Source organism: Sphaerodactylus townsendi, linkage group LG05, assembly GCF_021028975.2.
Source record: "Sphaerodactylus townsendi isolate TG3544 linkage group LG05, MPM_Stown_v2.3, whole genome shotgun sequence".
Lineage (NCBI taxonomy): Eukaryota > Metazoa > Chordata > Lepidosauria > Squamata > Sphaerodactylidae > Sphaerodactylus > Sphaerodactylus townsendi.
The window spans coordinates 53252007-53279852 of NC_059429.1; the positions used below are offsets into that span (position 1 = coordinate 53252007).

At 40.3% G+C, this 27846-nt stretch overlaps 1 protein-coding gene across 1 annotated transcript in view; it reads left to right on the forward strand.

The window, feature by feature from the left end:
• The window catches only part of PIGK (phosphatidylinositol glycan anchor biosynthesis class K), a 148427-nt gene that overhangs the window by 87259 nt on the left and 33322 nt on the right, over window positions 1-27846 (forward strand). The window contains exon 10 of the mRNA XM_048496875.1: window positions 15392-15467. Coding sequence (XP_048352832.1) covers window positions 15392-15467 — 76 coding nt within the window. The remainder of the gene's footprint in view (window positions 1-15391; window positions 15468-27846) is intronic.

The following is a 27846-nucleotide window of genomic DNA, read 5'->3' on the forward strand; positions in this document are numbered from 1 at the left end:
GTTCCAAAGTGTCATAATCGTGTTTTTACAATTTTGAAGGATTCCTTATTTTCATGTTTTTGCCACTTCGTTGATTTCTTGTCTTACTCAATAAGCTTCTCCTTATGAATAATAATTGGAACATGCTGGAGAGAATGCAGGTGACACATTTAGTGGTACCTCACCAACAAAAGAGTACCAGTGCAAAAAAGAAAATGTCACACTATGAGTAAAGTGCATTTAGTATAGAACTATATTTTTAAATTGTTCCTATAATTAAGTAAAAACAAATAACAATATTACTAAATTTTGCAAACATTTCTGTCTAGAATGTATCTAATGAAATGCCACATTTAGCCAATGTAGCAAATTTTGTCGTCTGAATATCATGGCCTAAAGAAGCACAGGCATTCGTAACTATTTTATTTATCCTCAGGATAATTTATGCAAGATTGTGTTAAATATTATAACTAACTAGCCAAGCAGGGTGCCAGCAGACATAAGTCTTAGGATGGACATCCTAGGTTACATTTCCCATGATGCCTGCAAGAAAGCAGAAAGAATATCTGAAGCACTAAGAGAGAAAATGATTCTCTCTATGCTGATATACAGTGGTGTCCTGGACAGATCAGTCCTGGTCCATCTTACTTAGTGAGGGTAGGGAAATTTTCTTTTTGGTTATATTATTTCTCCTATTCTTCAGCTTTTTCCTCTTCCTTCAGAAGTTCTTAAACTCATAACTAGATAACTGGCACCAGTGTAAGAGAAAATATTAATGAATATTAATTTTCTAACCAGTTTGCATTATTATAATGACAATGATTCGAATAGCCTTTTCACTTCATTATTTATGAAAGGTACATATCTGTATGCAGGACCACTTCGTAATAAAGCAGGTTAAGGCTGGGATAAGATTCATGTTTGCCCAAATGCTCACCAAATTCTTAAGGTGTTAAGCTGCTGCTGAGATATGGTTGTGTTTTATCTTTCCCATTTAGTCAACAAGTGTTCCAGCATGTGGATAAACTAACCAACAAGGATAGGTCTCAGGGCACACAAACTGGTTAATAATTGCTGTTTCCGCATGGCACAATTATACCGGGTTACAATCAGTATCTTACAATCTGGGTCTATTTTGTCCCAGTTTCTCCCTTTGCATGGCTGCCCATTTCTGTGAAGGAATCGAGTGAAGACTGGGAGGAAATACTCCAGTTTGATTTGCACAGGCCCGGGTCTTTTGTGTTTACACCACAAGCATATCTGCTCATGCACAAACATCCCTGGTGTCTCGCGTTCTGATTGATTGTTTTGGGGCAGCAGCTTGAATGAGTATCTCCACCCAGCCTTTTCCAAAATTGATTGGTGGACCCCCAGTGAGCAGGGAAAAACACACCCCCTTTTCCAGTTCTGAATAGGGCTCGGTGCAGACCCCAACACAGCAAATGGCAGCAAAAAACAATGGGGCATATCATCACCTCACATTCCAGCTCACATTCTCATATTTTTGTGGAAAACGAGAGACTCCCCCCCTCCGTGATATGCCCACTAACATTTGGCCTAAAGTGCACATCTCCCTAGGTATGCACTCCGAGCAACCAGTACATATACAGAAAAGAAAACAGGGCATTTTGGGATTCTACTCCTGATTAACCCAGGTGAAATGGCACCCGGTCAATACCATGAGCAGAAAACATGCTTGGGGGAAGGCGGGCTGCAGCAGTTGGCGGCTCAGCAAAGTTGAAAACCATCATGACATCAGGTGGGGAGATCGGGGGGGGGCAGAGTGGGGAGATCAGGTGGCTGAGTGGGAAAAATAAACTGGGTCTGCTCCTGTGGTGTTGCACGATAGCGAGTTCAATGCAAGCTTTTTGAAAAGAATCTCCAAATTGGTAATTTTTGAAAATTCAGGGGTGAGGGAAATATCGCAGGACAAACCTGCTGTGCTGCCAGCAGGCAGGGGCGTGGCTGCATCGGACCTTGCAGGCCCAAGAGGGTGGCAAGCACAAGTGTGGTTAGGTCACAGTACAAAGGATCAAGGCAGGCAGCAGGCAATGCATAGTCAGGTCACAGTCCAATAGGTCTAGGCAGGCAATGCATAGTCAGGTAACAGTCCAATAGGTCAAAGCATGGGAGAACCGAGGAGCAGGCTGGGAATCAACAAAGAACCAGGCACACAGTGGCGACAACACACTTGTTGCACCCAAGCAGAAGCATGTTCACAGCAACGCTTACACAGAGAGCCTTGTTCAAGGGGCTAGGATTCTGCAATGAGTTAATCCTCAACAGGTGCAGAGACTTCTAATCTCCCATATCTTGCTGCCAAATGAACACTTCTTCTTGGTTCTGCAGTAGCAGCCTCTGCTTCTGCCTCCTGTGCACAGCTGCCTCATCACTGGGTTCCCTAGGTCCTAGGAGGATCTGTAGTCTCCTCTAACTGTATGTCATCAGGCAGGGAAGAACTGGGTGTTGGCTCTGTTGCCTGGTCTTCTTCAGGAGCAGCCAACTCTGGCTGCACTTGTTCCTCAGGTTCGGCCTCAGAGTCCTCTGTGTCCTGGTAAATACCCAGGGGCTGGCTCATGACACCCGCTTTAGGACCAGGAACCGTGCAAACTTCTTGGCCAAACCAGGATATTTCCCTTGCTCAACCCGGGATATTTGGACCATGGATAATGACCAATGAAACACCACGCCACAATCTTGTGTTTGTTGAGAGATAAAGGAATGTATATGTAGGACTGCAGATTAAAATGGTTGAAATTATAAATGGCACAGAAGAACATTTCTCTTTTTAGTCTGAAACAGATGGAACGAGACATGCTATGAACATCAAGGAAAATGTTGTAAGAGGAATGACTGGGGGGATCTGGGGTGGAAAGGTAACATTCATTCCTGTATTTGGGGTACCTGACCACTGTAATAAATGTATTTGGGAAGTCCAGGTTGGATTACTGTAGAACTATGCACATGAAAATGCTTTAAAAGACAGTTCAGAAATTCAGCTCAAACCAGAGCAAGCCCACCAATAGAAGAATTTGACTGGAACAAGCATTGTACTGAATGACCTGCACAGAGGCGGCGGCGGGGGGGAAAGGCACATGGGGCAAAATGGTGCCCGGGCCCTGCCCCCCTCACAGCCCCCCCGCTCTTTGCTGCTGGCTGAAAAACTTCTGCCAGGCCTGTTGGGTCAAGGGGGAGGGGTGTGGGGAGTGATTTTCCACTCACAATGTGACTCACCGGTGGCACCATGGATGTCCCCAGATGTCCCCATTATATCTACACCACTGGACCTGCATTGGATGTCTGACCACAATCCAAAGAGAATGTGTTTAACCTTTGAAGTCCTAAACAATGATGGACACTTATTTGTGCACTTGGGTCATTAGAATTGTTCCACTTGCCAGTATTGCTGGATTTTTCAACTAGTCCACTGAAGAAAAAAACATGTTTACAATGGTGTGCCATTGCTGTGTAATTCCCTGGAGAGAGGTTTTGCTGAGTTTTAGTTTGTAGCAGATCACTTAAGCCTGACTTATAATAACCACTGTAGTGTTGTGCTGTAGTGTTTCATAATTTTTCTTAATTTGCACAGTTTCTCTTGCCTCCTCCAGTTTTCTTGTTGAAAATTGTCATCTTTGTTGACCCTGTTCTTAGAAGTTGAAGTATCCAATAATATACTAATAATATATTCTAATTAACATTATGAAGTTTGACTATTATTCTTTGGTATACAATATTTTGAGCCCTGACTTGGATGGCCTGGGCTAACTTGATCTCATCAGATCTCAGAAGCTAAGCAGGGTTGGCTCTGGTTAGTTCTTGGATGGGAGACTACTGAGTAAGCCCAGGGACACTATGCAGAGGCAGGCAATGGCAAACCACCTCTAAATATCTCTTGTCTTGAAAACCTATGAAGTTGCCCTAAATTGGCTTCAACTTGACGGCACTTTCCACTACCATACAATGTTTTGAACCAAACCGTTACTTGTATTTAAGTCTAGATAGAAGTTCAATATAATGTTCCTAGAAAAACCTAACCACAGCCAGGCTATCTAGAGTACTTACAGTTATTCATATTCCTTCTGTATTCAGTATTATTTATGTTCTTTTGTGTTTGTGTGTGTTTGCCAATTACAGTTATCCCAGACTCATTTATAATGATGACAGCAAAATCTACGTTGATGCTAATTATAGTTAGCAAAAATACTTTGGGCACACAACATAAAAAAATAGGAAATTTCAGAACTGAAACTGAGGTGTGCCTAAGAATGGCCATTTTTGCACACGACATTGAAAACAAATTCCCCCCACTTGTTCTCACCTGAAACGATTTTCTGGCTGCCATTTCTTGTTCATTCTGGGTTGTTGTTTTTTACTTCTTCATGGATTGGTTACTTCAATGCTTTATGCTGCGATTCACCACAGCATGTGTAATGGAAGCTTTGAGGAAATAACCATCCAACACGCACACACACACACACACACACCCCGGCGGACCAACAAGATAAACAGGCAAGATATCCGACACATGCTCAGAAAATGGTGCCAAGGAGCAAGTCCAGAGACTGCAGAGAGGCATGGGAAACATTTTAAAGAGATACACACAGCAAATGAAAATGCTGTGCAAACATTTCCGCAAAACAATCATTGAAGAAAGGGTGGAAATAAAGCGTTTTTGTACTGAAAATAAACCATATTGGGGGGGGGGGGGAACATGTAGAACTCCATGGAGAGAGTGTCTTATTTCCTGCTTCAAAACATTTTATTTTGGTTGTAAACACAGGGCCAATGTTGTGAGGTAGGAAATAGGTGACTGGGCTAAGTCTGTACCAAGAATAGTGAGATGACAGAGAAGGGGTTTTTTTGGTAGCAAATATTTATTAGTGTTCTTTTTTGGTCAGTTACTACAAAACAGCTCTTTATGATCATGTGTACTAAAGCTCAGTTAAGCTTTCCTTCCACTGCTAAACAAGCTTCCATAAAAAATTAAATTGAGACAATATTGTCAATACATACAAAGACTTCTGCATGATCTGGGTGGCTCTTAAATATACCATCTGTAGACCTTTACAGTTAAGTTTTACTCAAGCATTATCTTGTGGAAGGTTGATCAAAAGGAGACCTAGTGGACATCAGGTTAATTCCTCAGTGTTTATGTTGGGATGACTGTACTTAGCTCTATTTCCTGGACTTTATCATTGATCAAAGATCTGTGAAATTGTTTTTAAATTGAATGTAGCCTGGATAGAAAACATTTACCGGTAACTTGAATGTCTACTAGATAAGGAAACACATTCATAAGTTTGGCTTTTTGATTCATCTCTGTTGTTATGAAATCAAGTGGCTTTCAATATTATAAATACTTCTTGTCCCACAGATGATATAGAAGGCTCAGATAATTTGCTTGTATATTTTATTGAACATAATAGCTTTTCCTGTGCTTGACTCACAGTTACTTACAAAAATGGGATGACAGTGCAACAATTTTATACCATGCTACTCAAAGCTAACCAGATATTAAAAGAAACATGGAACTAAAGAGTTTACAAAAGTATTTGTGATGCCATACTACAAATAATGATGGTAATAAATCCATCTATGGGATTGTAAAGATGCCAGCTACTGTGGTAAAAATGTACTGTTAAAATTTATCCCATTCTACTTTTTTCCAGATCACTTCTATACCTGCAAAACTCTGTTTAAAGATGGGAAAGAACTTGGAGGTCATGTCAAAGACATGCTCCATCATAGAATTAATCTGTTTAAAACAAGACAGCTAAGCAACTGAAAATCCTTTAATAGGTTAACAGTTCTAATTTCAACAGTAATGTGCCTAGAATGTGGGACACTCCTTTATGCTAATGATAACCTATTATAAGGTAAAGAAGGAATTTCCTGTTCTGAAATCCTTGCCTGATAATTGTCCTTAGCCCTTTCCTTCTTTCTTAGTCCTATGCAGAACTTGAACTTCTAAATTAAGAAGAACAAGATTATATAGAGAAATCCTCACTACAGATCCTGGCATTTATGCAGCAGGAATGAGGATGTGCTTGGAAAAGGGAGTGGAAGTATTTACCTGTTTAAAAACAAATTGTATCCCTTTCTAAAATAATTGTACTAGAAATGTTGGACCCCTCTAGGCTAAGTCTGTTTTACAGAACGCTGATGAGAGCTTCTATACTAGAGTCTGTATTATTCAGTGAATGTTGTAAATAAAGGAGCATTAATTTTAATGTTACACAGAATAATTGCTGATATATTGTGTAGGGATTGTCCTAAATAATTAAAATCAGGCTTCACTTGCCCAAATGAACTGTGCTGCCTTCTGAGGAATTACAGTTCATCTAGTCTCTTGATGTTCTCAAATTTCATAAACTTCTAAAAGGTCTCTTGGTGATAGCAAACACTTTGTGTTCCAAATGCCTCTCCAGAGGCTTTTCAAAATCACTGTGAATTGGGTTATGGAATTTCTTCCATGATTAGTATTTTTTTCTTTTTCTTTTATGCAACTTCTTTGTTTAAGCTGAGACTGAGAAGTCTCATGTATTAGAATGCATAGCTCAATTTGTTCTAATCAGTGTAAAATGATGTTGCCCAAGCTTGTGTTAGCAGACTAACAGCCCAATCTAGAAAGTCAAATAAACTGAAGTTAAATAAATGAACATTTCTTTGCCACATACATGTTTTTGCAAAAGAACTCTGTACCTTCTGTTGATCTTGAAAGTGAATTATCTGGTTAGATTTTAGGAATGTGGCACAAGAGCAAAAATTGATGAATGAAATGGAGCTATCATGTTAATTAAATACTTTAAATGAAAATCTTGATTTTGACATTTTTCTGTAAAAATGTCTGTGTCTTGAAACAGAGTATACTATGTCAGTATTTGGGGTGCAGCCAAAAAGTGACTGACAGTGGATCAGGAAGATGGGAAAATTGGCTGTACCCCAAATGCTGCCAATAGTGCAACATAAATTGGGGGAAAAATCCGATTACTTTTCAGTTTATAGCAATTTTATGCATTAAAGCAACTGCAGCAATTGCAATTTTCCGTATGAGATGTAACCTTTCTTCCCTTGGCTTGTAGAGGCCTTTTAAAGATCACAGAAACATTATTTGAGAGTCTGGTTAGTATTTTTCTGTAAATACAGTGAGTAAAATATGGCTTTAAAGAAAGGACCATATGGGTCAAGTGTTTTTGGATAATTGATATCAAATTGACTTGTGATCTTCCCAGGACTAGGTATACCTGAAAGTCATTCTGTAAAAACAAAAGTTTTATTTTGGTTGGGGAGCGCTTCTAGATCATGGACTGAAAATTCTTCCTATTACATGAACAAGCACTGAAGTTCACAGGAGGGAATAATGATTCACCAATTTTAAAAGTGACTTACAGGATTGGGGTGGGTGAGGACAGTGAAATTCTAATTCAGGAAATGGAATTTTATTTACTAGTTATAATATATATGCCACAGTTCTTCCACGGAGTTTAAGGTGGCTTACAATTCATAACTACAGCAGTATAGTTCAATTTTAAACTAGTTAAACCTCAGAAAAAGTTCAAACCCAATAAGTAATGCTTTCTAAAAAGAACTGGAGTAAGAGTTGTTCCAAAAGATATACCACCGAGAGTGCCATAAAATACCAACACTGAAAACTGTATGCCGTTTGAAGAGTGCATCCACCTTTACTTCAGAGGGGTATGATTTGTGACCGGTCTCTACAGTATGTACTTTGTACAACTGCTTTTTCCTTATGATTGTGGGCAGCATGCTGTGTAGCCTCCATTGCTGAGCTCCTACTTCTGGCTTACAGATACTCTAGAAGGTGAAAATGTCCAGGCATACTTGCTATTGACCCACATTTGTGCTGTGAGATATGAACCAAGAACATAGGTTGCCTTTATGTGGATTTGTTTCTATTTCAAAACACACACATTATTTTTGAACTGGAATGAGACTTTCATCTGAAAACTTGTTGTGGATATATGTGTGAAATTCGTTGTGATTTCCATTTATGGCTGGAGTAAGGACATGCTAGGTTTACTGATTGTTTTATTAATCAGAAAGTGATTAATAAATAGACACAAACAAGCAAACAAAAATAATTGCTTTATAGGAGAACTAAATTTTTACTGCATATAGCACTAATATACAAAATATGAGGCTCTACAATGTCATAATGTTAAGGAAACAATTCCAAATGGTCTCTTGCTCGTTGCTTATCCACTTAACACAGAATAAAGATTATATCATGTCAGTGACAGTAGTTTTATTAGGATGAAGTAAAGCAATCGAAGGACTTTATACTATACTACCATTTTATATTATGTATCTCTCATCCAACTACAGATAGGACTCTTTTTAGCAACTGAGTCATAGTAGATTGAAAAATAACCTTGCTAATCTGTCTCTTAGATAGTACAAGTGAGGACACCCAAGAAACTTGTAGGAGAAGCTATCCAATTCCCACACCTTTTCTTCCTTCCCACTCCTATTTCTCTCTGGCTGTTTCCGCACGGGCGGATAACAGCGACCCAGGGACACTAAAAACTGCGTCCCTGGGGAGGGGTTAGCATGGCCGACCTGGAGAGGGGTTAGCCGGCCTCCCTGCGTCTCTGGGAAGGGGTTAGCCGGCCTCGCCACTTCCGAACAGCGCAAAGGTGCTGCATCCAAACCTCGCTCCCTGAGCAAGGTTTTTCGGAAGCAGCATCTTCCAACCCCTGCCATGTGAACGGCAGCGGCTGGAAGGCGCCATTTCCCCCGCACTATCGTGCAACGCCGTACGTCTCCTCCTGGCTTCCGGCGTGTCGCAGAGGCCAGGGAACACACTCCCCTGGCCTGTGACTCCAGAGCCGCCGCTCCAGCCTGTGGGGGGGTGTCCCCTGGCCTCTGCGATGTGCTGGAAGCCAGGATGAGACGTATGGTGTTCCGTGACAGTGCAGCCTGTGTGAAGGCTGCGCTGCCCCCCTGTTGGGACCGTCCATGCGAACGGTCCCGGGGGGTGCGTTGGCAAAATAAGGAGTTGAACCTGGGTCTCCCAGACCCTATTCTGAAGTTCTGACTGCTGGACCACACTGGCTTTCATAGGGTGTCTGCTGTTGAATAGTAGCAAACAGCCACTCCTAGCCGAGTAATACAAACCAAGTGGTATCAAGTCATCTAGAGGTTGCTGTCACCCTCCAGATGGGACTTGGATAGTCCCCAGAATTACTACTGAATTCAAGAAGGTCCCCCTGAAGAAAATGGCTGCTTTGGAGGGTAAGCTCCATAACATAGAACCGTTCTAAGGCTCTTCCCAAGCCCAGCCTTCCTCAGACTTTACCGCAAAATCTCCAAGAATTTCCCAACCTGGAGTTGGAACCAGTGAGTCTTCACTCAAAGGCCAAAATAGACCTGGAAAGGACCCTGCTTCCTCTTCCTGCCTTTTGCTCACAGAAACTAAAGCCTGGAATCTGTGTCTGTCTCACTAAAGTCACCAAGGGAATCCCTTGCTTAAAACCACAGCTCTCCTTTGACCATTTTCAGATTTGTTAAACTCCCCAATCTTTTTTTTTTAAAAAAGATTTTAGTTTTTCCTACAAACCTGGGCCTTTTTTCAGGTTTGTAGAAAGATCTATCTTGCCCGTTCACAGCTCCAGTCGCTGATTTAAGAATACAAAAATTTGGCAACTTTGCTAATAGATAAAAATGAAAATAGAAGTAAAATGAATATGCAGGATTTGATCTACAAATAAGAGTTAGTTTGCAAAAATGCATTGAAACCCCAGAAAAGGAATCAATTGTTTTTGTCTAATTCTGATATAAGATAGTGAGCAAAAAGGACACCTTCCTTCCCTATGAAGTTAGCAGTCTTTCTCCTCCTTCCCCCTCTTTTTCTTTTTCTCTCTCTCTTACCCCACATCTAACCTACAGGCCTTGAATAGTATTAGTCAATCCCAATTAAGAATAAGAGGAAGACAGGAAGAGCTCAAGCCAGACAGGACAGGCTATATCTTAATTGAGAAGACATTGTGCTGCATCTGATGCCAACAGCAAGAATTGTGTGGGTGTAATGTTTGAATAAGGCATAAGCATACAAAAAGGTAATTGTGGATAGGCTCATTTATGTGGTCAGTATCCCAAATGAAATCTGGCAGGACCATTAAATCAACCTGCCTACTTGGATTTTATATGCCCTTACCATATTTAAACATGGCATCCATTCAGTTCATGCGGGTGGCATTAGAAATGAAACAGGCATGCCAGGTGGACAGGTGAATTTGTTAATTACTATGCATAAGCAATGGGTAAAATAGCCAATGCTTGTAATAGGTAACTCAAAACTTCAGCGAGGGGTGCTTTAGATTGATTCTTGTGTATGTTTTGTATCCCTCTGCTATGTGCAATAAAAGTTGTTGAATTCATATAAATGATGATCACATTTATTCATTTCTTATAGTTAGTCCTTATTAACTAGAATAGCTTGTTCTTTGGGAATTGGTTTTCTTCATTTTCTTCTTCCTCAGCAGTGGAGTGCAACCCTGAAACCATTCAACAGAGAGGAAACCACTTATATCAAACTCTTGCATGAAGTAACTGTCAAAAAGGTCATGCTATGGAAAGAAAATGATCTTGTAAATCAATCTTTTGATTTCCATTGCCTGCCCCCAACTTGTAATTCTGTGTCTACAAGAAAGTAATGACATTTCAGATTACAATGCTGTGAACTTCCACTCCAGTTCTGCTGACTTACCCCCCTTCCCATGCACACAAAAATCCCTTAATTATATCTAACACAGTATTTAATAGTCAACTGGGTAGCGGCTCATGTAAAACCTGGAAATCTGCAGAACACAGAAATCTTCACATTCAGAATTTCTAGTTATGTAGAAAAATGGCTTCACTAATTTAACACAAAGAATGACTCTTCCCTAAAAACAAAACAAACCATTGTTCTGATGAGAACTAAATTTACTGTAAAAGGCATTAAATGTTGAGAACTGATTTGTTTGAAAAACGGGAACAGGAAAACAGCCTTTTTACACCCCAGCATGGTGTAGTGGTTAAGAGCAATGGACTCTAATTTGGAGAACTGGGTTTGATTTTCCACTCCTCCATATGTTCGGCTGACCCTAATCTGGTGAAAAGGTTTGTTTCCCCATTTCTACACATGAAGGCTACTGGGTGATCCTGGGCTAGTCACAATTCTCCCAGAATTTTCTCAGCTCCACCTACCTCACAAAGTCTCAGTTCTGTGGAGAGGAAGGGAAGGAGTTTGTAAGCTGCTTTGAGACTCTGTACAGTTGGAAAAAAAGTGAGATATAAATCCAAACTCCTCCTTTTCCTCGTGAATGGGAAAATTGGCCTGGTCAGACCTTTGGGACTGTAGACTGTTACCGTATGAGGGAGGGGAAATTCCTGAATAGTTTACCTTCCAGCCTCCTGCAATTCCGTATGGATTTGTTTCCACTTCAGGTTGTTTTAGTTGGAATAATCTTGTGTTTTTTGTCACATCGTTGCCATACTTTATTTGTTTATTATATATTTGTTTAGTGTATTCTTCAAGCCCTATTTCTCCCCTTATCCAGTTATTCTCACAGCAGCCTGTAGGGTAGGTTGGGCTAAGGGAGAATGACTGGGCCAAGAACACACAGTAGATTTGATGGCTATCAGGGATTTGAACCAATGTCTATCTGCCTTAATTCAGCATTATAGTTTTGCTTAGTTCAGTTATAACATACTGACTATTAGTTACGGTTGGCATATCAAGAAGTCTTCTGGGATCAGTGAATTAACACCTAATTCAAACTGAAAATTTTATGCATGGATCTTTGTAATTGTCAAGAATATACAGCTAACATTTGAAGCTGTTACTCATTGCAGGTTGAGGCGCAACCTTTTGGCTCAAGGCATCCTGGCCACCCACCCCCCTTTACAGACCCCATAAACACACACCTTCTTTTATGGGAAATTTTTTTGGCCATAACCAGGTATATTTTATTGGCAAGGAGTTAACAGGAAGCAGAATGGCGCAGCATGGGGCGGTGATCAGAACATCTGGGCTGCATGAATGCTGTTACCCAGAGCTAAGCAAATTCCTCAGCTCTCCTGTTGGAGGAATTGACCGTGATGGACAAGATTGTAGCAGGGGATGCCAGCTGAGCGATGGACCCCTTCCTGGCGCCTGCTCCAATTTTGCCACTAGGGCACAAGCCTGGTAGCCTCTGCTGGGTGTCCCGCCCTCTGGCTTGCTCCACCCCTACCTCTTAAGGAGGCATTCCAACAGGAGAGCTCCCACAGTTCCCCATTTCCAATCAATCACCCCTCATGCGCAACCCACCACAGAGTGGGGGGGGCTAGACCCCCCCCCCGGCGGCAGCATATCACACGGCTCCTTTGGGTCCATGGGAACACGGAGCCTATTACGGGTCGGCCCTGTGCCTGCATGGCTGGCCCCTGGAGCTACACAGCGGTCACCTGTGGCCCGCCCAACCGCAATGGCAGGCCACAGTTCAGCCGCGACCGCTCTTTGTTGATAATCCTATACAATTTTTGTCAAGATAGCAGAGAACTGACATGGTTTAATTAAAAAGCAAAAAACCCAAAAAACATCAAGCTTTGATTAACTGAATCAAAGTACTTTACAATGCTGCCAACTTACCCCTTTTCTTTTCCCTTTCGAGTTGTAGAAATTCTCTGTATTCTGCTTTTGATCACCTGGCTTACATAATCACCCAACTGTTGTTTCTTAATAACTGTATGAAATGCAGATCTTGTTGTCCTGGCAGGCTAGTAATGAATGGCAACTAATCAGAGTGTAATAATTTCTATAATCACAAAAGTTATTACTCTGAAATCACACAGTGGTTAGTCATATTACTCTGATTACTGTAATTGCTGTGTCCTGATTGGTTTGTGCATTTAAAATCCATAGATGGCCTGAAGAGAAAATATCTCACTGTTTTCTTTTGGAGAAAACAAGAGAATTCCAAATTGTACATGAGAAAAAACCCAAAAACATTGAACTAAGAAACATTTAAAACTGTTTCAAACGTGCTTTTTCTCTCATTGTTTCGTTGCATTTTTCTTCATTCTAGACCAACTGATCTGAAAAATTGCCGCTGTATTTTCATAGAAAATATCCTGTGGTCCTATCTGTTTTGATGTTTGAAAGTTTCAAAACGTGTCCACAATTCAGGATTCTTAATGTCAACTCTTGAACAGGAAGCAAAATATTCCCCCTCTACCCTATTGAGCTGGCCATTGGTAAATTCCATGGTGAAATGCTGTAGAAAAGTTTACAGTAGGATTTTGGGAGCTTCAGCAGTTCAGTAGATAAATAAGAATTTAGCCCTCAGAGGTATTTCAAGTCCAGCATGTTTTTCAGCCAGACATTTCTTTTCTTATAACCTGTGCTGCTATATATCTCCGATCTGGATCTTGAACACTTTTCTAACATTATCAGTGGGGATAAAAGTAGTTGCCATTACACAAATATATTTAAATGTTTATTTGTATGAATTAAAGAAATTAGTTTTCAAGTGTGTTGAATGTTCTTGTGCAAAACACAACCATGATGTTTAACAGTTGTTTTTTTAAAGAAACAAATAAGATTAAATGCAGTTAAAGCCTTCCTGACCTCTTTCTATGTCCTTTGCTCCCGTGAGTGCCTGCTCTAATTAGAAAGCTATGACTTTTACAGATTTATATCTGGGACTTTAAAAAGCTACTATGAGGAATATAAAACATCCCAAACTATGAAATTTGGAATAATCTATTGTTGGGGTGGGGGAAGCAATATGTGTGCCCCTTTCCCTCATCCTCATGGATCCCCTTAAGAAATCTTGGGTGAGTGCTTTGGGGACATGTCACGATGCCCTCTCTCCAAGTGGCAGAGAAGAACACCTAGTGCCTGGAGCACATGTGGAATTCATTAACCTGCCATCCTGCATGATATCCCCTTCACCCACAGGTGAACTGGGATGGGGTGGGAGAATATATCAGCTAACAGGGTGGTCGACCGATAACTGGATCCATTGATTCATGCTGTGCCAAGGCTCTGACAGCTACTGTAACCAATGAAATTGTGGCCAGTTTAATTCCAATGAAGCTGTCTGACTTTTGTCTTCTGTATACAATGTATGGTATGGGTCACTGCTCCCTCCCCTCCAACTCTGGGCCCACAAGAAGCTACTATGAGGAATATGTAAAGCATTTCCAAAATATGTAATATGGAACAATCTATTGTTGTGAAAGTTGGATAAAACATGTCGTCCACACCAGACCATTTGATGAAAGATAAAGGGAGGGCATTAAGGTGGGTCCAGGACTTTCATTCACAGGTTATTAAATCTTGTCCTTCCGATGGTGGTAGAGATCTCCTGTGTGGCACAAACTGCCTTTAGCCAATTCTGGTTAGTTATGGCCTTTATTTGAGAAGAATGACATTTCCACAGTTAGCCATGTTGTGATCACATCCAGCTTGGGTAACTCTGTAGGGTCTGCCTCTGTAGACTGTTCAGAAGTTTCAGTTAATTCAGAATGCAGCCGCAAACTTACTTGTTCATACAAATTATGGAGACTGTGTGTTGCTAGCAGGGGCAGAGCAAGGGGAAATTGTTCCCGGGGCGAGCGCGTGCCCTGCCCCCTGCCACAGTGCTGCCCACTCCGGAACATCCCCTCCATGGCCCAGCCACATCTCCATTGTGGCTCCACCCAGAGTGTTGCAACCCCCCCCCTCCGCCCTGTTGGCGCTATGCCACTGCTTGCCAGCGCTTGACACTGGCTATCTGTTCTTTTGTGGAAAAATTGAAGTGCTAGTTCTTGTAAAGCCCTAAATGGTATAGGACCCCATGGAATTTTAAGGACTATTTCCATAGAACCCTGCCCATCATCTTCAGTCAGTAAATTGTGCATGTTTCCCTATCGGATGAAATGAATTCAAGGTACCCAGTTGTCTGCACTGTGTTCTTTCTCTTCTCTTCTCATTTCACCTGGTCCCAAACTTGTTAAGCTTTAGCTATTAGTGAAAACATGTATCTTTTCCCCTAAGATTTTTGTTAGTTTTTTCCCTTTGTTTCTTCTTCCATTTCTTCTCTCTCTCTCTCTCTCTCTCTCTCTCTCACTCTCTCTCTCTCTCTCTCTCTCTCCTTTTTCATGTGGCTTTCCCTTTTAAAGAGAACTTGGGGGAAAAACTATTATCAGTTGGTTTTATTGCTCCCTTGTGGTTTTATTGATTTCTGCTTGATGGCTTTTGCTGATCTCTCTTGGCTCTAAATTGATTATTTTAAAACATTTTATTCAGTTGACATTCTTGTATCTGTTCTGTGGTATCCATGATGTTTTAAGTATTTTTAAATCTGTTGGGAGCTGCCTCAGAAATGCTCTGCTGATGGTGCCAAATGTGTAGACAAAATAAATATTTTTTCTTTTCCAGACTTCCTGTAGATCAAGAAGCAACAGAACCATTCAAATATACAGAACAACTTCCAGTAGCACAGATAATACACCAGGTAAGCCATTCTATTAATTCCTTTTCTTATTTTCCTCAAGGACTGGTAAGAGTTTTCATCCTTGAAATAAAATTATTTTGTTAGCATTTACTGAATAGTTTTATATTCATCTTGAGTCTCAGGCCCTTTCCACACGGGCGAAAAACAGTGACTCAGGGACGGCAAAAACGCCATCCTTGGGCTACTGTTCACACAGGAGGCACTGCTGCATCGCAGCAGCGCCATCCTGGCCACCCCAGAGCAGTGTGAAGCCGCTGCTGTAAACCTCACTCATTGAGCGAGGTTTTTGCAAAGCGGCGTCTTCCCATTGGCGCAGTGCAAACCGCACTGCTGGGAAGACGCTGCTTTTCCTGTCCCCTCCACTGACCTCTTCTTCCAGCGTCGCTCTGGAGGGCTGCAGAGACCCACCCACGCTGCCCTCCAACACCTGGAGGTCGGAGGGCAGCGTGGACGGGTCCCCGCAGCCCTCCAGAGTGACGCTGGAAGAAGAGGTCAGTGGAGGGGACCGGAGGAGAGGCGGCTCTGTGTGGAGCCACCTCTCCCGCTGGGGAGGAAGTTGGGACTGCTCGTACACTACGGTGCAAACAGTCCCAGAGCTTCCACCGGCATAATTTATGCCCGTGGAGGTTCGTTTCCACTGCCGTGCGGAAAGGGCCTCAGAGAGAAAGGTGGGATGTAAATGAATTAAATAAAATACCCTTGAGTATAATAGCAAATAGTACGTCAACTGTGCCAACTCCCAGCATAATAATGGATTGTTCCTGACTGTTGCAAGATCCTGGGTAGACTTCTGTTGTTTGATAAATACCATATCAGTCCAATATAGGCTGTAAATATACAACATATACAGAGAAAAGCCAGTGTGCACAAGGAGGAAGGGAAGTGCTGATCCTGACTTTATTCAAATTTCACTTTTCTATTTTCCAAAGTTTGGACATAGCTGTGCAACTTTATGTGCATCTTCTCTATCCCTGTGGTCAGGATCATTGCTTCAGAACTTTCTAAATATGAAATAACATCTATAGTTCATATGCCTGTAGGTTCTGCATCCACATTCTAGCAGCTATATGTAGGAGTTGTGAAAAGGGTGAGGCTAGTGTGCTCGCTTCCACACCTCCTTGTTGTGTATTGGTTTGTCCCTGCATATCCTGTGTATACATGGCTGCAATCTTGGTTTCCAGGTTTATATGGATGGACACAACTCGGGGGTGTTCAGGGCAAGAGGATGTGACTATGCATAAAATTAGATCTACAATGCTTCCTGTTTTCCCCAATGTGGATTGTTATGTTAGAGGTATAGCCAACACGAAGTATGTATGTATTGTTGAATGTGCTTCATTGCTGTAATTCATGTTTTGACTTGACATGGAAACGTATGGCTAGAACAGGGGTAGGGAACCTGCGGCTCTCCAGATGTTCAGGAACTACAATTCCCATCAGCCCCTACTAGCATGGCCAATTGGCCATGCTGACAGAGGCTGATGGGAATTGTAGTTCCTAATTTTATGGCTGCGTTGAGCTAGAAAGTGGGATTGTGTAATCTAAAGAGTCTTTTACCATTTGTATTCCCCCTCCCCCTTTTCCAGTTTGCTCCCTGAGTAAAATCGTGCAAACTGTGATCATTAAAAATGCTGAACCAGTGATTTTGTCATATAGTTGTTATGAACTAGAAAAACAATTTCCAACAGTACAATTTTTAAGTAAGTTGTGGTGCTGTGTCCAACTACAACAGTTCTGTTCTCACAGCTCAGTTGTTATTGCAGAAAAAACAGTATCTTATATGTAGGTATTTCATTCTAATTGTGACCATGTTTAACTGCTGGTGTGCTGAGCCAGATGCTGCTGCTGCTGTCTAAATGGCCTATTATCTACAGCTGAGACCTTCAGACACAGCTGCCTTTGAATGAGGCTAGATCAACAGGAAAAATGGAACCACCAAGCATAAAAGTTCTTGGGCCATCCTCTGGGTATTAATTATTATTGTAAATGTTTCCAAATATCTTTGTCAATCAAAGTAGCTTCCTGCAGTTGAGTTTGCTTGCTGGAGGCAAAGCCAGCTTATAGCTTAAAGGAAACACAGGCTTTATTCTATAACTTTCAAGCATGCAGACCTTTTCTGCAAGATGTTAAACCCAAAGGAAATTTAAAACTTTAGGCTGAAATCTGCACCTCCGGGAAGAATATCTGATGTGTTCAGAACATGGAAGATTGGAAATCAGGACCAGTTTGTATGTCAGGAACTCCCCTGATGTTGTCAGAGCTTCAAATGACCCAACAGCCTGCAAATGTCACATTTAAAATTCTGTCTTCATGCCTGACTCTCAGCATAAATGAATTAAACAGCAGAGCAGGCGGTAAGTCAATATGTTCTTAACAGTGAGAGTGAGCAGTGAAACAGTTTGAGGACTGTTTTGGAATAGGTAAATAGGAGCTGCTCAGAGCTATTCACCTAAAGGAATATCTGATACAAGAAACAGAATTAACCTTTAAGATGGTTGACCTGATGAAATGTCACAGTAATATTTTTACAGCATACACGAAAAAGTAATCTAACTCTGGTGGGTTCATTTGGCTGCTTTGTGCCATGCTACAATGGAATACTTCTTTGAACAGAATCAGAAACATGGCGTCTTGCAGTTCATCTATTTCCTGTAACAAATATTTCATTCTATCTAATCTAGTGCATTTTTCCCTACCCCTGTTCCCCAAAGCTTAAGACAGCATTCATGATCCTCCCTTCCCCATTTTATTGTCCCAAGCTGGTGAGGCTGAGAGAGTGTCTAGGCCAAGATCAACCAGCAATCAGAATCAGAATTTGAAGCAGTTATAGATCCTAATCTGATTCTCTAACCACTAAATAACTGGGATTGTTGTGAACTAGCAGGTGCCATGGTAGCAGAGGAGTAACATATTTTTGCTGTGAGCACCACTGATTCATAGGTTTTTCAGTGGACTCTGCAGCAGATTCTGTGCCAGTTTTCTGCCAGTGCCCTTCTAGAGTAATCCAAATGACTAGGTATGGTCTCCTGGTAGCCTGGTTGTTGCAGCAACATTATTTGATTTATGTCAGCACAGAATCTTTTCTAATTTCAAATATGGAGTCAATTGCAATTTTGATCATGTCTCAAGAGGAGTGAAGAAATATTCCTCTCAGGAAGTGCTTGTTAACTGACATTGGGATACTGAAGTATTAAACAAGCACATACTACAAATTCTAAAACAGGTATTATTAGCAAGCATTTAATTCCTCTTCCATAATTGGCAAAATTTGTCTCCTGGAAATGTCATATCCGATCCCAACATGATGATGGTTTCATGACATGTCTGCTGTACAATGTTAAACCGAAATAATTGTGTCCTGCAGAAAATACAGCTAATAAAGGTGACCCTGTATGGGTGGCTGTTATACTTTGAAATGACAATGTTTATATCCATGTCACTGCTTACATCTCCTCAGGCTTTGGTGACCGGAATGGCTTCCCTTTATCTAATTACAGTCTGCTCTATTTTGATCCCATCAAGGTACCTTGTTAATGAAACCTTGGTGGAAACTCTGATAGAATAGTCACTTCCACCATTTTTGTTCCTTGGAACTTCAGTGGATGTCAAGTCTTTGGGAATCAGAGGACTCTACCTTTCCATGAACTGTCCTTTGCCTTAGTTTTACCAAGAGTGTAATGTAATATGGCCTAATTATTATCTATCTGTAGGTACAGATGCACACTCCTACATATCTATCCAATGTATATCCTGTCCTTCCTCCAAATATAACATTGCAGCATACAATGTTTTTCCTGTTTTATTTTCAGAAGATCCATGTAAATCTATTGTGAAGTAGTGAGTGCCATAAGATCATGCAGTGTGTGAGTTTTGTTGCTGATCAAAAAACTTCACTTCTCTCCAGTTCAAGCCCCCAAGTCTTTCCATCCTGCTACCTGAGCTCTCTTGGAAATCACGTAACTGCAGCATAAGAGCAACTGTTTGCTTTTATGCTGAATATGCAATTTCCAATTTCTTATGTTTCCAGCACTGGCATCCTCCACAAATGCCTTATGACTAAAATTAATTTCCATGTTAACATATTTATACAGCTCTATGCTTGTTTGAAGTATCAGGCTGCAAAAAATTGGTCTAGCTATCCAAAATATGTATGTTTCTTTCTGTGACATGCACTGGGAATTGGTGAGGAGAACTGACTTCCCATCCCTGAATAAACAAACATAGTTTTATAGCAATGGTCACATTACATATTTTTAAACACAGGTGAAATCTTGTATTGATGTATACAAAATGTAACCTGAGAATTGGCATTGAGTGAGTTTATTGAACTACTTGTCTGTAAAGTATGTCCTTCTGTGCTACATTGTTTAAAGCATGGGTCTCCAACATATGGCCCTCCAGATGTTCATTGATTACTATTTTCATTAGCCTCTGCCAGCATGACCAATTGGCTGAGCTGATGGGAATCGAAGTCCATAAACATTTGGAGGGCCTTGGGTTGCAGACCTCTGGTCTACAGCTATCTTTGAGCACCTGCATGACAAAAACACCAGTGTGACACAATGCACAGATAAACCTGCAATAATCTCTTTCCTTAGCTGGAAAATAGTTGCAATGATGGTGAAAATTGCAACTATTTTTATCCATGTATTAGTAGGTTAATTTTTCATATGATTGGTGGAATGTCCATGTTGAAGGACAGCTCCAAGCTACCTATATGTAGAGAGAATAACTGATGAACTATGTTTAGACAAAGGATAAATGATTTACTGTAAGGTTGTTACACCTAAATTTTTGGGAATCCATTTCTCCTCTGCCTAGTTCCATGTTTCTTCAAGCCTGTAACTGTTTTCTTGATATGACCAATCAAACACTATGTTATCCATTTGGCACATATAATGATGTTTTGAGAGGGGACAGCAGAAGTGGAGAAGTAGTAGATTTTTAAAGAAGCTACATTTTGCAACTTTGTAAAAGAAGTTGATTTCCATTAGAACAACTCAGGCTGATTACATGCTGGTTGGTGGAGACAAATGTCCACTGCAGCCAGATTTCTTGTACTGACATATTTAATCCAGCCCTGCTTTCACTTTCCACGCTCTCCACAGCAAGCAAATCCACTCACTCACTCACTCACTCACTCACTCACTCACTCACTCACTCACTCACTCACTCACTCACTCACTCACTCACTCACTCACTCACTCACTCCGCACTTGTAACCCGCCCTCCCCCGAAGGGCTCAGGGTGGCATACAACAACAGCATAAAACAATATACAAAAAATTGATATATAAAATTCAATTAGATAAAACTGTTCCAATAACTCAGATGAAATCAGATGGCAACAAAACCCACCCTCTTCCCTCCTCACTGATGGGAGGCTGAGGCAGTAGTTGGAATACTTATGATCTCCCCAGCAGACCAGGTGGAAAAGCTTGATTGAACAAGGTTGTTTTACAGGCCCTGCAAAATTCCTGTAGGTCCTGCAGGACCCTAATCTCCTTATCATGAACTTGGGGACCTTAGCAAACAGCAGTTCACATTGTCCTTTTGCAGTTTTGCAGTTTGTGTGCCGCTATTAATCAGTCCTCACTTCCTGCCATAAAAGACAATCAGTATTTGGGCAAAGTGTACAGATGCCATATTCAAGACTTTTTTTAATAGTTTGCCTTTTTATGTTGATCTATTGATAGATTGATATATATAGTAAAAACTAAAGCACACATGTGCTATAGAGAACACATAAAACATTCCCTTGGAGGGAAGCAAAAAACCAGCTGATGAGTAATGGCTGCCCCACTACAAACAAGGTGGTGGGTAATAATTACAAACATGCCCCGAAGCAAAGACTCTCCAACCAATTCTCTTTGAAATTGTGGTAATCTCGCCATGGATAATAGGCCTCAGTCTCCTTTTTATCTGAATCTGAAGTCTGAATCTGAAGTCAAGGTTTTTGGCTGTCTATGGTGAAAACAGTCCCACTTGGTAAATGACAACAGGCAGATGGGTCAGATTACATTTGCTTACACATTAGAAGGTTCATTTCACTTTAATTTGCTGAAAATAAAAGGGTGATTAGCATGCTATAGATTTTTATTCATCTCTTATAGAATCAGTTAAGGGTGTTTAAAACTTTAATCGAGCATGCAAAGACCTTAATAAGTGAACAAAAGCCATGAAGGTTTAAGTCAGATGAAAGCATAATATGGTTTTTATAGAACACTTATTCTGGAGGTGAAAACACAATGAAAAACTAATCAAATACACTAAAAAATTGGAAATTAGTGAGTGAGAAGTCATTGTGTATATTTAAAAATAACTGTTAATGAGAGACCTTTATAGGTGAAGTCACTATATGAATTTTTTTGCTCTTTAAACAGCCACACTTATTTTCCTAGAAACAGTTGAATTTGTTGTACTCTGGCAGGTCCTCCTTGCAATATCTCAAATTAAATTGTCAAATAACAAGGATCTAGATATCTAATTCAGAAGTGTGCCTCCTGCCCGTAGATACTTAAATCCACTGACAGGGGCACTCTCATCCCCAGCAGGTTTTTCTGTAGACTTCAGCCACTGCCGCTGCAGAGAGCCAAGCACGTTAGCAGGGCTTGGGAGGGGAGGGGGAGAAAGAGGTCTTGCCAGGTGAGCCAGCAAGAAAACGGGTCTGGGGGGGGGGAGGAGGTGACCTTACCAGGCTTGCCATGAGCAGTGCCAGGTGAGCTGGCAAGAAAACAGGAGGGGCGGGGTGCTCACCATACTCACCCAAAGCAGCATTGGACAAGCTGGCTAGAGAACAGGACTTGATGGGCAAAGAGGCCTATAGCCACAATGGGAAAAGATGGAATTCCTCCCCATGACTTTTGCAGTTCCCCCCTTGTCATTCCATAAACTCAAGTACCATTTCTCTTTACCAACTTGTTATAATGATAAGGTTGTACCAATGAGAATGCTCTAATAAATTAATACAGTCTAATAAATCATACCAAATCTCTGGAGATGAGAAGGAGGAAGAGAGAGCAGGGATATGATCTGAGAAGGTATACTGAGAATAATAATCTATGAAAGAGGGCTGAGTAAGAGATCATAATCCACTTCCCTTCAACCCAAGACTCCCGAGCAGTTCAATCTTTTTTCATTCAGGTCTGCCATGTACAACTACATCTGACCACACCCATCCAGCTAGAGTCCCTGCAGCCATTCACACATTCTTTTAGGAAGAGACCACTTAAAACAAATTCCAGTTTAGTGGATGACTCAGGAGTCATCCTATTTGGCCAAGAAGAGAAGGAAAGGAAAACTGAACTATATATAAATATTCCTACTATACATTCAGTAATATCAACAAACTACATAATTTGAAATCATATCCTTTCATTGTTCATTTATTGTAACATATTATGTTCCTTCATGTGCAGTATCAAATTGTTTAATATTAAATTTTTTAATTCAAATGACATCTAGATTTTATTATTATAAGCTATCTGTGTTAAAATAGGAAGAAAATAACATATGCTAAAGGTATAGACTCTTCCAATATGGACCTAAGTACCAACTTTGATATTCTCAGTGTATTCTCCTGTCTGCCTCACACTCCTTGATCATTAGATTTGCCTCTGCCTGATTATAAGGATTTTCAGCAGAGGTGCTGCCCTTTTTGAACAGCCTTCCAGAAAAGATTAGGAGAACTCTTATCCTGACAGGTTTTAGACAGTAATGTAAAACAGTGTTGTTTAAAAGCTAGTTGATGTTGCCTTATGGTAACCTTTTTCCAAATATTTATGCACTATGTTGTTATGGCTGTGATTATATTGTCTGGATTTTAATTGTTTCTGTGCTGTGCCTGTTCTTTGATGTGAATTGTTTTTAAGCCATTAAAAGCCCCTTTGATTGGAGATATGGTTGGATTTAACATTTGAACAAATATAAAAATTTATGGCATTTAAATCTGGGTGAGAGTGCACACTTGTTTCTGCTTTTTGAGGTGTAAGCTTGGCTTCATTACTATGCTTTATGTGGGATTTGTTGACTTTTTATTTTTCTCAAATATGTTGTAGCCCAGGGGCTTCATCTGTGCCCAAGAGCAGCAAAACAAACTTCCTTTCAACAGCAACAAGCATCAGTATATCGACTCCTTCACAGTTAACTTAGCTTTGTGGATATTTCGTATAAATGGAAAATACTATTCAAAAGTTTGTGAGAGAGGGGATGTGAAAATAAGAATGCATGTTTTGTGTGCAAAATCAAGTAAAAATGTTGCTTCCTAGTAGATTGTGAACTATGATGAAAAATATATAAGAACTCCAGGGATAACTTTTCCTGTGTAACATTCTTGCTATGATAATAAGTAATTCATAAATATTACATCCTACTGTCATAACTGCAAAATGCTTTAGACCCATCAAATCATAATTTATAACATCCACTTTCCTTAACAATGTAGCTAGCCAAAGGCCAACTCTGAACAGCTATAGTCAAGAATATGTCTCCTATTGTTTTTCATTTTCACCGAGCTAATGAATTGGATACTCATGGTACTGAAGGAACTAGGGGAAAAAAGGGGGGCTGCATTTTCACAGATGTAGTCAGTTCTTTGTGCAACAACTACTATAGTTCTCAGTACAAACATAACTATTAATCCTTTTGATAGAGTTGTGAAAAATGCTTATGTGTATTGCATTTTGGCTTAGATGGGCTCTTCTGAGATATACTGTTATTTCCAACTTCTGCTTTTTTGAAGTAGAATATCATACATTTCCTAAAAGGAAGATGGGTTGACTGTCTTGACCTACTCCAGCTTTCCAAAGAGTTTAGAATTCTAAGATGATTCTTCTATAGGATCAAAAATGTTGGATGTACTTCTCATCCATCATTCCCAGGTCATGCCCTCCCAAGATATATGGCTGCCTTTCTTCCTGTCTTTCTGTCTTCATTGGTGCCAAAAATGCTCAAATATACATTGAGGATGACAAGCTAACTCTCTAATGTAGCTTGTATTATAGGCATCGATCAATGTCAGTCAGTAGTTGTTACTCTTTGTGTGATAGGGCGACTGTATTATTACTACTAAGGGAAATTGAAATGCTTGCTTTTGTATGCTGCAGTGCATTCTGATGGTTGTAGAGTTAAATTTGCTGTTTAACACAATTCCCAGGGTACAAACAAGACTATTTTGATCCTTTCAGATTTTTTATCAATAGATAGAATACTTATTAAGTTTTTTCCTTAAAGTGTTGTCTCTGATCCTCTATTTAAAGACACAACATACACACACAAACTGACACACACACTTTGATTCTCTATTCAGACAGAATCTCATGGCATGCATATAATATAAAGAGAAATATAACGGAATTTCGAGCATGATCTGGAGAAGCTGAGAAAATTAAACTTATTTAAAACTGGTTTGTACTTTGTAGAATTCTTTTCACAAATGGGATGATATTTCTGATCATGCAGTCTTTTATCCCAGCTTATTCAGTGTTTCATACATTTTGTATGAATTTTCATACACAGAGCAATTAATTTTTAGACCTGAGCAATAGGTATAGGGAATTTTCTCTTAAATCAAATGACAACTATCCTGCTAATGTTTTAAGATTCTGCTAATATTTTCCTCTGCATCCAGATTCTTCCTAATCTTCCTTTACAAACAAACCTTAGATTAAAAATGAAATTAGGTGTAATATACAGGTCATGTAACTTTCTCTTAATTTAAACTGAAATGCAGATTCAGGAGACTGCAGTCAGAGGAAGAGGCAAGGCAAGTGGAAAGGCAACATGCAACCATCCTACAACCATTCTGTTTCCAACCAAGCATGCCACGTTCCTCAGCTGTTTGTCCTCCTATGAGAGGAGCCCCTATCTTTTCCCACATAGAAGATAAAGAAACTGAGCAGTATCTCTCCCTTATCTTTTATCTGAGCGCAGGAGAACTGCTTGAAGCAGGCAATCTTGGTTGAAAAAAACAGCTTGAGGGTTGAAGACCTAATTCTTCCTTCTGCAATAGAAATTTAAATTTATAGCTTCTCACAACTTTCATTTTTTTACAATATAAGTTGAGAGAACATTTAGAAGTTGCCTCAAGTTTGTCCCTAAGACATATGCTGCTGTAGTTCCCAAGCTTTGTTTATCCTTGCCTGTCTTTTATAAGTAGCCATTTTTTCTTAGTTCATCTTTCAGTTGGGGCTGCCCGTCAGTGAACAGAGACTGGGACACACTCCCAAATATATTCAAACTAGATTTCATATTTTATAAAACAAATTTTGTTTCAGCTTCCTGAAAACTATGTGAAGGCTTTCTCAAAGAAGATAATTCCATTGCCATGTTTAATATATTTGTGCATCAGGATGCTGATTGTGTAATTGTGAATAAAACTTCCTGAGGTTAAAAGCAAAATCAAGTAGATTTTTTAAAAAAGATAAATGCCCTGTTCTCCAACAGAACTTTATCAACAATTGAGACTTCCCAGATTTTTCATATTTTTACTGTTGTTCATTGTATTTTTAATGTTGAATTATAAGGTAAGGTTTGCCATGATCCATATCTTGGGTCCTTTAAAAGTAATAGGTATATTAAAAATAGAGGTATTTTGCAACTCTAAATGGAATAATATTGGTTATAATCTAATAACATAATTGTAGTTAATGTGATCATGATCAGTCCTATGAACCTTAGAGCAAAAACCTGTCATGGATCTTTTCCCCTAGAATTCTCTACAAACCTCTAGAAAAAGCTGATGCTCAGAATCAAGGAAATTCCATAAACAAAATGCTTTGGGGCAAAAGAGGACTATGATGTAGAAGGAGAATCAATCAGTATTTCCTCAAGTTTCTTTGAGAGAAGACCCTCTTGTATCACTCATAACTGTTCTGGTGGAAGAGTGAGGAGGGGAGAATTCTTCCAGTTCATCTTGTACAACTCAATATTTTGTCCATAGGCTCCTTTGAATCCAAGCATGAGATCTTTGAACATCTTAAAGCAGTGGTGGCGAACCTATGGCACAGGTGCCAGAGGCGGCACTCAGAGCCCTCTCTGTGGGCATGCGCAAACAGAGTGCCCTCCCCCCACATGTAGGCTGGCCTGGAACCGCTGGGCTCGATTATTAGCATTAAACCTAAGACCTAGTTTTGGAGAAGCAGTGTAGGTAACCCTGTTAAACCCCACTAATTTTCATGCAAAGAACTAAAGCACGATCCTTTACCTGGGAGTAAGCTCGGTTGCTGGCAATGGGGCTTGCTTCTGAGTAAACCCTCCTAGGGTTGTGATTCACCCGTTGGAAGAGTTGCACGGTTGCTTCAAAGCAAAGCCACCGACTACCACCAAACTTACTCCTGAGTAACGCACGCCTCTGAGCCAACCGTTTTTTCTAAACTAAAACATCAGTATTCAAGTTAAATTGCCATCTTGGCACTTTGCAATAAATAAGTGGGTTTTGGGTTGCAATTTGGGCACTTCGTCTCGAAAAGGTTCGCCATCACTGTCTTAAAGTGATGTTATAGCAAGAAAGAGGTGGTAAAGGGCATGCTAATTCATAAGACCCGACCTATTTTTTGCTTTACATAATAACAAACTATGTTATTACTGGAATCAGCCTTAAGTCCTTTGACTCTTTTATTGTGCCACCCATCTCTTCCCCTCTTACAGTGCATGGGATTGAAATTCCCAAAAAAGTGGTTTGTAGACAAGATAATAAGCTATTGTTTGTTGGAATATTATTCTAGCACAGTGTTTCATATGAAAATAAACTAGGTTGGAATCCCCAACCTTTTGAACCTGGAGACATCTTTGAGATTCTGACATAGCATGGTGGGTGCAGCCACAAAAAGGCTTCTGTGGGAGGCAGAGCCAGCTGTAAAGTGGCTCCACAGCTTTCCTTTGGCCTCGTGAACTTTGTGTTGTGGTTGCAGCTGCTGCCAAAATAACATTTTTAAAATGTTGCAATCAAATCTCCAGGGACCAGACTTATTGGGCAAAAGCCTCACCTGGACCCACCCAGGGAAGGTGCCATGATACCTTTGGGACCAGATTGGAACTCCTGAATGAAGTTATAGTTTCAGAACTCTGTAGCAGTGATTTACCCATCCACAATTCACCTTAGTTTCATCCTGGCAGCTTGTATATTCAGCTGTAGGATACGTTTTCAGTGCTTAGATGTAACTAGGGAACAAATGAAATCAGAAATGAAAGAGCTATTGAGATCAGTGGTTAGAGTGTTGGACTAGAGTCTTGGAGACACAGATTAGAATCCCTGCCCTACCATGGAAACTTTCTGGGTAACCCCTATATTGTTCAACAGCTTTGGGTTCCCATTGGGGAAAAGAGTGGAATATAAACAAAGTAAACTTCTAAACTGAATGTAAAAATTGAGCAAGCATGTG